The 11,533-nt window shown below is 57.4% G+C and overlaps 1 protein-coding gene across 2 annotated transcripts in view; it reads right to left on the bottom strand.

The window, feature by feature from the left end:
• Positions 1–4,878: 4,878 nt before the first annotated feature.
• The window catches only part of ASPHD2 (aspartate beta-hydroxylase domain containing 2), a 32,607-nt gene continuing 25,952 nt past the window's right edge, over positions 4,879–11,533 (bottom strand). For both annotated transcript variants that reach the window (XM_086346061.1, XM_086346060.1), the window contains exons 3-4: positions 7,183–7,296; positions 4,879–6,670 (exon numbers count right to left, since the gene is read on the bottom strand). In XM_086346061.1, coding sequence (XP_086202187.1) covers positions 6,561–6,670; positions 7,183–7,296 — 224 coding nt within the window. In that variant the 3' untranslated portion in view covers positions 4,879–6,560. The remainder of the gene's footprint in view (positions 6,671–7,182; positions 7,297–11,533) is intronic.

The following is an 11,533-nucleotide window of genomic DNA, read 5'->3' as shown; positions in this document are numbered from 1 at the left end:
TCTAGAGTTGTGAGATCTGCAAGTCTTGAGGTTGGCGAAAATATGACCTGTTACGTGTTGACGCAGGGACAGAACTCGGAGCCCCCGAGCCTGTGTTCATATCCCCTGCCCTCAGTAGCTCGACTGAGTGCCTGGGTTCGAGGACACTTCCACACGAGATCTGCTTCACAAGGCAGCCTCCCGCCTATTCTGGGCCCTTCCCTAGGTGTCAGGCTACTGGCAGATCATCATCTTTGCTTTGTTTCCAGAAACCTCTTACCACCTCATTTCTTCAGGCTACTATTGTGCTGAAAACACGTAAGATGCAGAATCCTGGTTCCGAGAGTCTGCGCTCAAGGCAGCCCAGTGCCTCCCTCTGAGTGGAGTCTCCACGTCACAGGAAGAGCGTGAGGTCCGCACAGCAAAGTGTGGGAGTAAGCCAACAGGGATTTGCCCGGTGGTCCAGTGGGTTAAGAATCTGCTTTGCAGTGAGGGGTACACAGGTTTGATCCCTGGTTGGGGAGCTAAGACCCCGCAGAGGAACTGAGCCCCTGCGGCACGTGACTCCTGAGCCTGCAAGCCACAGCGCGAGTCCACGCACAACAACCAGAGACCTCACAGGCCGCAGCTAAGACCTGACGCAGCCGAGGAAGTATTTCAGAAAGTCCGGAATTTCTCTGCTACAATTTCAGGACCTGACTCTCGCCCTTGAGTGAGGGCTAGACGGAGTGCTTCGTTTTTAATGACCAGAATGCGGCTGTGACTTCTGAGGGTAGGTCACAAAACATCGCAGCTGCAACTTCTCTCTGTCCACCTGTTGTGGGGAGATGTCCCCGGGGTGGGGTCTCCTGCCCGTGGCCGTGTGAAGTGAGCCTCTTGGAGGCAGGTTGCCCAGTCCCAGTGGCCTCCACCAGACAACAGCAGGCCCTGCCTGTCCTCATCTGATTCAGCCCTACGAGAAACAGCCAGAACCATCAAGCCAAGCCACTTCAGAATCCCTAGCCCTCAGGAAGCATGGGGGATGATAAATGTGTGTTGTTTTAAGCCGCTCTTGGGGTCATTCATCACAGCAGTAGATGGTGCGTATGTGTGCGAGCCTACATTTCATCCGCCCACCAGGCTCCTTACCGGCTTGGACCGTCTGGCCAAATGCCGGACAGTCTCAGTCCCAGATCCCAGCCCTGCCCTTCCCACCTAGAAGACCTACGCCGCACAACGAGGGAGGAAATGGAGCACTCCCCCACTTCCTGCTCGTTCCTGCTGGAGCACACCCGCACCTTGCAAGTGGCCGAGGTGCTGGGCAAAGGAGAGCCTTGAAGCAGGGCAGTGACTTGATTTGCTCCTCACTGGAAACGTCCCTGGCTCCCGGATAGGTGAGAAGCACGGCAGGAGTGGAAACCTCACGCTGCCGGAGGCTGTGGACAGACGACGGAGGGAAACGGGCAGATTCAAGGATGACCTAGATCCCCCCTCTGCCTGCACTTGGGGCAGGTAGGATGCGCCTGCTGTGTGTGGGGCGTGGTCTCCAGAGGGGAGAAGCCCCAAATGCCCTCGAGCCTCGCGCAACGCTAGCGTCCGTTCACCAACCTCCGCCGCCGCCCCCCTCCCGCCCGCCACACACACACCTGCACGCCCCGCACTCCTTCACTGCGGACCTGTCCTGGGAAAAACGCAGCAGGAGGGGAAGCCCCTGTCCCTGACCCTGGGAGGGGGCAGGGTGTTAGGGCTACACTTGTCACCCTGGCTCAGAAAACAAGCCACGTTGGATCTTTTCTCAACACGGTCACTCAATCTGGGGAGCTTAAGGTGAAGATTCTCAGGGCTTCGCAGCTAAAGGACACTTCCTCTCTGTTTATTTTAAATGTCTGAACCACCTGGAACCCAGCTGCAGCTCTCCGGGGAACAAAACCCAGAGAGTCTTTTGAATCCTGTCAAGAGCCAAGAAGAGGCATTTCACGACTGCAGAGTGTGCTTGGGTCAGCTGAGTGCCAGCCCTCCCCTCTCCTCCCTGGGCCGAGTGCTCCCAGGGAGGGCATGGGGCAGGGGAGGGTGAACCTGGCCCTCTCTCGATTCCGTCTCCTCCACGTGCTCGGAATTGCTCCCTACTCTCGACCGGCCCCAACCGGTTCCTGCGGCAGGAGGTACACGCGGTTTTGGAGTCAATAGACTAGGGTTCAAATATGGTTCTAGGACTTCGTGCTTCGGCAAATGGTTAATGTAATTCTCTGAACCTCAGCGTCTTCTTTTAAATGGAGAGGCGAGGCGATATATGTGAAAGCGTGTCGTGTCGTGGGCCTTCAGAAAGTTGGGCTCGGTGTGTGTCCTGAGAAGGCAAATGCTCTCCCCAACGGGGTACCTCTTTCTGCCGGGGAGAGAGAGGCCTGAATGCACGACAGAGTTCAAAAGCCTGGGGATGCTGAGCCGTGAGCGCAGACAGCTGGCTTCTACATCTGGCTCATCCGCCAGCGCAACCTCATCCGTGTCCACTGCTCTCGGACCCTACGTTTTCCCGTGTTTAGTGTGTAGCTGTCCCAGCTCCCCCTGGCAGGGCTCCAAGTATTACGGGATAATAACACATGTGACAGACTCTCCTAGAAGGCACAGTGCCATCTGTACTCAATGACGAAATGCACTCACCTTGCATCCAGGGTGGCAGGAATGGGCATTATGGGGAAGAGTGGGTGATCTGAAGTTAGGACCACTGTGTGCACCTGGGAAGGAGGCAGAGAGTCCGTCAATCTCTGCGTGTGTTGCCTACTGCCACCCAAAGCTGCTGGAGTATTTTTGCTGCCATCTGTCAGCAGCTCTAAAATACAGGGCCTTATTCTCTCCTGTCCCCGGTGTTAACATCTGGTTAGTAAGATTCAGCGGGGACGAACATGTCATGGGGAGGCGAGGCGGCTGGCAGCAGGGCGTGATAATCCTTAAACACAGCACTCTGCACTGAGCCTTCGCTTATCGTGTTTACATTTTGAAAACACGTAGGGAGCGCTTCCCACCCACCCACAGCTCACCAAGATACTATCTTCCTGAAACTTTAATCCTAGGCCAGGGAGCATCAGGCACAAAGTAGATCTGGACATCTGTGGAGCAACAGACAGAAACAACTTGGACGTGAGTTAGCATTTATTGGTTCGTGTGATGGAAAAGTCCAGAGGTAGGGCTGCTTCCAGGCAAAGCTCTATCAGGATTCAGGTATCTCCACAAGATGAGACCTGCTCTCCTCTGTGGGTTTCACTCACAGATTTTCTTCACTCTGGATTCCCCAATCCCATCCCATCAACAGTTGCCTTTTTCTCAATGGTCCCAGGAAAGAACTGCGGTCCTGTGCCCAGCCCTGACCCAATCCCTGAGGACCTAAGAGTTTGGAAGGCTCTGATTGGTCAGATGTGGGTCATGTGCCCAGCCCTGACCCAATCCCTGAGGACCTGAGTTTGGAAGGCTCTGATTGGTCAGATGTGGGTCATGTGCCCAGCCTTGACCCAATCCTAAGTACCCAGGAATCTGGAAAGCTCTGATTGGTCAGGTATGAGTTATATATGCCCAGTCCTGCAGCTGGGATTGGGTCAAGTCCTGGAAACCCAAGGACTGAGAATGGGAAAGTTAACGCTCTTACAAGAGGCTCCTCAAAGTACCGTTGGAGGAGGGTGTTAGAAACAGTGGCTGTCCCCTACAGAACAAGGTTAGGAGGCCTGCCCAGCGTCACAGGGACACAGCTCAACCCCGACCCTCCAGCTGGCTGGTTTCACAGGCCTCATCATCTCTGCTACTCAGGGCAACGACGCTCAGCCCCAGCTACACAGGAGCTTCAGCTCAGGAAATGAGCTGAAACAAAGAACAGGAATGCCTTGGGCGGGGGGGCGGGGGAAGGTACCAGTATTTCTCAACAGCCCCCCAGGTGACCATACTGTGTAAAGTCCAAAATCAATGAGTGAGGACTAACCTCCCCCTTTCCCGCCACATGCTGCAGGGCACTCGATGTCACCAAGGAGAGCTCAGAACCCAATTTAGGTGACTTTGGGGGATGATGAGCAGGTGCACAGAAGACCTGGGAGATGACCTTGTCACACTGAGCAACCGCTCTGGCTTAGCCAGCTGGGGCAGGCGGTCTCCGGGTGGAAGGTAGGGCTTCCCATCCGAAGCTGGGCGGGCAGGCCAGCTCCCCTCTCTCATCTTGGGCATCCCCCGCCGCGACGTGTGAATTACTTTAGCAATTGCCAAGTTGGGAACGCACCCTTCAAGGGAGTGAGAAACATCGCGGCCCGGAGCGCCAGGCGCTCTTCCCTCCGCTTGCTTGCCATGGCGGCCCGGCCAGCCTTGCTGTGAAGACACCCAGCAGCCAGGCAGCTCCAGGTCACCAGAGCCCTGGTCCCTCTTCTAAGCGGCAAGATTCAAAACGCAGCCGTCGAGGGTCCGGGCCCTGAGGTTAGACACAGGCAACGCGGCGCCACTGGCCGCCTCTACCACTGGCCCGGTGAGCTCACCCTGTTCACCTGTCTCTCCCTAACTGCTCAGAACCGCCACGGTGGCAGGAAGGGGACCGATGTCGCTGTGTCTCCATTGTGAAGGACAGTGACTGGCCCAAGGGGACACGGGAGCGAGTTCCCGGCATTAAGTCCCGACTCCTCAGTTTTTCTGAGGCAGGGTAGGGTCCTGGTTCTCTGCCTGGGGCTGAAGCCTGCAGTTGCTGAACATTCCATGGGTCCACTCCTTCCCCCACTCCCAGGATCAGAACTACACTTTGCTTCCTTCACTGCATGTGACCACCTTCAGGGGCCCCACCTGTCTCTGTGACATGATCCAGGAACCAAGAGCCTCCAGCTCATACGAGCCCCTCCCGGAGCTTCCGCCCAAGTCACGTCACACCACCTTCACCACATACTACCTTCACCACTTCACTCTGGTTTTCAGCAAGATCTTTTATTTACCTCCTGGTCCCCAGCCACGTCACAGGAGCACAGGCAGCTGGGGACGGGTGTGGGCTGCCGGCTTTGTAGACGGACAGCAGTCAGGATGCAGACAGATCATGCACCTCAGTGACTCTTTGACAAGAAACTGGAGGAGGAGAAGAAAGACTTCGGGTGGGGCAGAAATCTCTGCCCTTTCCTGCATCCTAATCGCTGAAAAAGATGTGTAGAAAGTGTACTCAAATGCAGACACGGTTTCTTCACGCTGGACCCGGACACGGGACAAACTGTGTTCCATGCCGCTCCATGGCTTTATCAGCCCAACTCTGCAATAATACGTTATTCCAAAAACGCTTCTCTCGTGTGGCCGGCGGCGACTCCTTTACACATCGGCTGACATGGGCCATTTCCAGACTTGGCGCCAGAACCCAGCCATGTCCTTCACAGGAGACCAACAAGCCAGGGCTGAGGCTGTGGGCTCTTTGGGTCTGCAGGTCGCCCAGCGTCCTCACGAGCACACGCTGGCTTGAGGGGGCCAGGGCCACACCCTTGTGCAGTGACAGGCACAGGCCGACCCCAGTATGATCTCTGAGCCCAGCGTTTGAACGTTTATGTACAGACAGACAAATGGAAAATCACAGGCAGCAGAACTCCAAAGCAAAAAACAGACACGTCCTAGGCGGACCTACGATTCCCAGTTTTGCCAGATAAAGGCTTTTCCAGAACGTCCCTGGAGGAGGGAGGCCTTGCTTGCCCCACCTTGGCGCCCATGGGCCAGCCTGGTGGTCTGAACGCTCAGCGCCGTGGGCTCCACACAGCTCAAGCGGGGAACCTCCCGGGCCCGGTTTGGCAGTAGGGCTTCTGTAGGCAGTGAGGTAAGCGAATCACACGTTCAGAGGCTGATCTGAGGGAGCCCCGGCTGGGCTCTCGAAAGAGAAGACGCCAACCCTGGCTCTGTTCGGAAAGCCATGTTTACAGAGAAGCCTCTGGTCCCGCCAGCCCAAGGCTCTTGCCGTGAGCGAACTCACGGGGCTCGGGGTGAGATGAGCGATGGTGGGTTGGCCCTGCCCCTGACCAGGGCCACCCTGCCAACGCCGGAGCCGGCCGGGGCTGGGTGGCGATGCTGGCCGCAGACTGCCCCCTGCCCCGGGGCAGCGGAAGGGCCCCCTGGTGACTGTAACAGCAGTAGAGGCCGTGTTCGCCAGCTCTCTGCTTTGCAGTTTTTTGGTGGTTCTTTTGTGTGTTTTTTTTCCTCTTAAGATGACCACAAGAAGATTTACGTTATTACATTCAGACAAGTAACCGTTTGGCGACTCTACTTCAGAGCACTAACAAGACCAAGTAGCAGCGCGCGTGACACCAGACGACAGGGACACCGGGTCTCGTCGCAGAGCAAAGGAACACGCTTTTAGGCAGAAAGGAATCGCAGAAGCAAACGATGGGAAGGGAGAAAAAAATCTAAGGAAATACAAGCTGGAAATTCCCTATTGTTCAATAACCAAAGGAAAAAGGGACCCAATGTGATCTTAAAAAACAAAAGTCCCAAATGCGAGCTCTCAGTTGAGGCAGGTTTCTGAGCATGGGGTCCAAACGGGGCCAGGGGGTTGGGCCGCACCCCCGTCTGCCCAGGCAGACCCACTGTCTCTCCTGGTGACTCCATCGCAACCAACGTCCTCATCGTCCTGGAGCAAAGATGAAATCCAGGGCCTGCCGCTCGGCCGCCGCGACATGTGGGTGCCACAGATCCACCATGAAAACCGCCCGCGGGCCGTCCTCCGCCGGACCTGGGGGAGGGGAGGGGAGGGGAGGGCGGCGAGAGAGCAGAGGGTCAAAGCGCCCTGAGCCAGGACCCCGACGGAGATGGGCCCGCGCGGGCAGCGACCCCTCCTGCCCCCTGGCACAGAGCGCAGGCTTGCTTTCTCTCTGAACAAACCCTAGGAGAGGGCCCCAGAAGGTTCGGAGCAGAGCGCAGAGCACGTTTAGGGAAGGAAAGCTACTGCGTGCGCTCCTCCTGTGGCGGACCCACGACATCTGTCCAAGCCCACAGAATGGACGACAGCAAGGGTCAACCTTCGTGTAAACTATGACGCGGCCACCGTTCACAAACGTGCCATGGCCATGCAAAACGTTAAAGGGAAAACACGTGCGGGGAAAGGCCACATCAAGGGGCAAACATTCTGGACTTTCTGCTCAGTTTTTCTGGAAACCAGAAACAACTCTAAAGAGATAAAATTGAAGTATATATAAGCATATATATGTATGTATTTAAAGGCGGCCACAGCAGACAGGCACTCACCTTCATGGAACGCGGTGTGCAGGAAGGAATCATCGAAGAGGAGGCAGCGACCTTCTGCCCAGCACTGGGGCTCCCCTCCCACAACCAGTTCACAGCCGCTTGGAGTTTTCAGACCTGGGGGAGAGGAGACAGGAGAGGATGAAGAGGGGCAGGGCCAGGATGCTGGAAGTCAGGAGGGCAGCCTTTGGGGGGGCACTCTACTTCCGAAGCCCCACCTTCTCCCCCCTCACCCCTCGGGAGCCCCGATTGGAGGGGGCACGGGGCACAGTTTGCTAGGACAGAGCCAGGCTGTGCACCCAGATCCCCACTGTGTTCCCTAGAAAAGCTCCCTCCTCCTATGGCTTAATCTGCTCTGGGCCAGGGACGCCTCTGATGAAAGCACAGGCCGACCAAGGCTTACACCTCACCTGGAGACTCCTGAAGCCCACCCGTGGGACCCCTAGAGGTCGAGGGAGGTGGGATCAGACCTCCACCTGTGCGAGAGGCAAGGGCTACTCCAGCTGAGAGTAAAGACGCTAAGACCCTCACGGTGCCCCCACCCTGGGGTCCATTGCAAGGCCCGAGCATGGCGTGTTCACATGCCAAGTTTCCCCAGCCTCACTCTGGGGAGCCGGAGACACCCCTAAAGAAACGTCGAGCTTTGAGAGGTAACAGACTGACACCCTCAGAGAGGGAGCCGTTGTGTTCAACACAAGCACGGGGCAGGGGGCTCGGGTATATAACCGCGGACACGGGGTCTGGTTGAAACGCTGCTGTGCGTGCACGTTCACGCCCCCATATCCAGCCCGAGGGTCTAAAGGGCGCCGGGCCCCTGGCACTCTGGTCGCCTAGGCACCCCGTAGCCACCTAACTGATTCAGAAGAGGGTGAGGGGGCCCAACCTGGGAGGCAGTAGGCCCTGCAAGAGGCGCTGGCATGGTGAGGTTCTGTCTCCAGCGTCCCAGCCTGACAATCACTACCCTGGCCAGTCGGCACCCACCACTCTGATTTAATGTCCCCCCGAGGATTTCATGTAGCCCCTGAACCACAAATGGATGGCTCCAGGAAGCATGGATGGAGGCAGAATTGAAATAGAGGCCGTGAGGAGGAGAGGGCAAGACAGAGGACCTGGGGTCAGACAACCACCTTTACGTGCTAGGTGACTTTAAGCAAATCACTCCACCTTTCTGGGCCGTAGCTCTTCATCTGTAAAGAGGGGCCGTGGGCATACTTGCCTTCCAGGCTGTGTGACCACTGTCCTTGCTACCAACCACTGAAGACTTACTGCGAGCAGGGGTTTGCATTAAACACACACTTTACAGACATCACTTCACATGCTTTCCAGAGGCAGCAACTGAGCCTTAGAGAAGTTCAGTGACCAGCTGGGAGTGCTATTCAGTCCTGCAGGAACTGAAATTCAAACCCCAGTCTGTCTGGCTCCCTGGAACAGGCTGGTCTAACACTAGACCGTATGATGAATTGCGAGCTGACACGTCAGTAGCAGTGATGCTAAGTTTGGTTGTCAATTTCCCCGCAGACGGTCAGTTTCAGCTCTCAACAGTACATTCACTGGGTCAGCTGACATAGTCCATTCTGCCTCTGGAACCACCCTCTCCCACTACTGTGACAACTGCTGGGGGGAGGTCAGGGTCGTAAAGGGGTTCAGCCTGCCACTCACTGGCCCCGATGGAGAGCCCCGCGGGCCACATCCTTCCGTGTGTCCCCTCACTGCTTGGTTGGGTGCAAAAGACCTTTAGGAATGGGTGGCTCTCTGCAGGGACAGTCTACCCCAGGGTTTCAGAAAGGAGCTCCCCTCTCTCTGGATAGTGATTCACTACCAGTCCCCACAGTACAACAGAAAGACAGCCTGGCTTGTGCTTCCCAGCCCCAGTTCCCTCTCCTCCGCCTCCCTCCCCTGTTTCCCAGCCTCCCTGCAGCCCACCATCACCGCCGACTGCCAGAGCCAGCCTAGCTGGCAGGAACAGTCAGCACCCCCACAGACAGAGCATCTGGGTGGCTCCTGGGGACAGACAGGCCCCCACGCTGCCTCGGCGGTCCTGCGTCCCCGGCCTCTCTGGCTCAGGGCTTGCTGCTTTGTCTCCACCACCCACGAATGGAGACGAGAGAGAGGAGAAAGGGCTCTGTCCAGCGAGGCCCTGCCTCAGGAGGCTGGCAGCTGGCCTGCAGGGCGGGCAAGGCAGACACGAGCTGACCCACTTGCATCACCCATCCAGACGGCTAAGAACACCAGCAACACTCACGAAGGGACGAGAGCCTGACTGGGCTTCCTGACGAGAATGTGGACACGCACGTGTATTTTCCTCTGCCCTTTCCTGCGGGCCGGGCACCTGCCTCCTGGCTAACATCTGCCTAGTTAGTTCCAGAGGCGGTTCCCTGGAGGTCTGTGGTAGTGGCTGGGGACACTGCGGCCCCTACACGCTGCGGGGTGATGGCTGGAGAGCGTGGAGAGGAGTTAAGTGATGCCACGTCTAGTGGAAGCTTGGAGCAGGCTAGGCAAACTTGTGCCAACTGGAGACGCTGGGGCTGCAGTCACACAGAGAAACGACACCCCCAGTCCCCATGAGGACAGAAGGCAGAAAAGGAGGCGGGCGTGTGTGTGCAGTTCCAGGGCACAGTCCTGGAACCGCAGGGGCCTCCCCACGACGGCCAGGTTAACTAGTGGAGGGGTGGCCACCAGCACGCACCAGGCCCTCCCTGCCTCTGACCTCGTTCTCTGGACCCCCCAGTCAACACACAAGGTCACGTGAGTCTCACACGCCCTGTTTCCTTTCTGGGTGGATCATGTAGGCAGGACAGAGAAGAGAAGGAAACAGAGCTACCCAGCCCCGGCACTCGCCCTGGCCACGGCACAGCCCACACCGGTGGGCCGCCTTCCAGCACCGCCTGCTGCCCAGGTGACGCGGGTGACCCAGTTTCTCTGGTGGCAGCGGCACTCGGGGACGGGAATGACAGGTCATAAAGAGGCCCGTGCAGACACGCATTACAAACGCGCGCGTACACGGCACCGATACACAACAGGCGTTAAGACCCAGGGGGCGGATCCTGGGTGCTCTTGCCACCAGCCCTTCCTACTCACGCTGCCCGGAGTTCTGCCTCAGATGCCCTTCCCTACGCATCGCTCTGAAGCTTTCAAAAGACAAGGAGAGCCTTTAAGAAGAACAGCATTGCTCCCTGTGCCCACAGCCTCAATTCCTCAGCTGACGGGGTGGCCCTGTGGTGTGCTCCCACCTCCTGGGCCAAGCTCAGCCCACCAGCGGACTTCCCTGCCCCAGGGGACGGCTCTTCCCTCGCTCCGCCCGAGTGGTCCCGGGGTCCCACAGGGTCAGACCCTTCTCCCCAGAGCAGCCAACCTGCAGCGCCCAGGTCCCCTGTGCTCAGAGCACATCCCAGTGCGTCACACAGACCATACTGACCACGACCATCACTTAAGACGATCATCTCACATCTCTGATTAACCAGAGCCCCCTTTACCTGACTGCCCTCCACCTGCCAAGCACTTAACACACAGGACATACTCCTAACTGTCCAAACAGCCCTCCAGCTAGGTACTACCCCCACTGCTGCTGCTGCTGAAGTCACTTCAGTCGTGTCCGACTCTGTGCGACCCCCGAGACGGCAGCCCACCAGGATGCCCCGTCCCTGGGATTCTCCAAGCAAGAACACTGGAGTGGGTTGCCATTTCCTTCTCCAATGCATGATAGTGAAAAGTGAAAGTGAAGTCGCTCAGTTGTGTCGGACTCTCAGCGACCCCATGGTCTGCAGCCTTCCAGGCTCCTCCATCCATGGGATTTTCCAGGCAAGAGTACTGGAGTGGGGTGCCATTGCCTTCTCCGTAGAGAGGAGAAAACAGAGGCGCAGCTTCGGAGCCTACCCAAGGCCGCTTGGCAAACGGGCTAAGCCAGCATCTGAGTCCAGGTGTGTGTGCTTCCGGAGTCTGCACGTTTGCTGCTGTCTCCTGGGGGCGGGACCGCGTTCCGTGGATTAGCTTTTCACACTGCCCCACAGACCGTTTGAGCATTAAGGTCCCCACTGCCCTTATTGAACGTTGCTACGTGCCAGGCGCTGTGTCATGTGCCCATGGAAGATGTCACTCTGTCGAAACCTCTCAACATTCCTGTGAGTACCATCTGCTCATCCTACAGATGTGGAGGCTGAAGCCCAGAGAGATACAATTACTATGCAAAGTCTCACAGCCGGCCATGAAGCCAGGCCACTCCCTCCAGGGCCCCGATCGTGTCCTGCTTTTACTCTTGAAATACGCAAAACGATGTCAACCGCCTGAATCTAATTTTCTTTTGCTTTGAAGCAGTAAAGCCCTCTGTCCAATCCTCACAGACAGCACAGGAGGGGCC

The sequence above is a fragment of the Bos grunniens genome, chromosome 17, assembly GCF_055505025.1.
Source record: "Bos grunniens cultivar Pamir isolate PY7600 chromosome 17, Bosgru_T2T1.0, whole genome shotgun sequence".
NCBI lineage: Eukaryota > Metazoa > Chordata > Mammalia > Artiodactyla > Bovidae > Bos > Bos grunniens.
The sequence above is the reverse complement of the archived record's forward strand: the minus strand, read 5'-3'. Positions and strand labels throughout refer to the sequence as shown.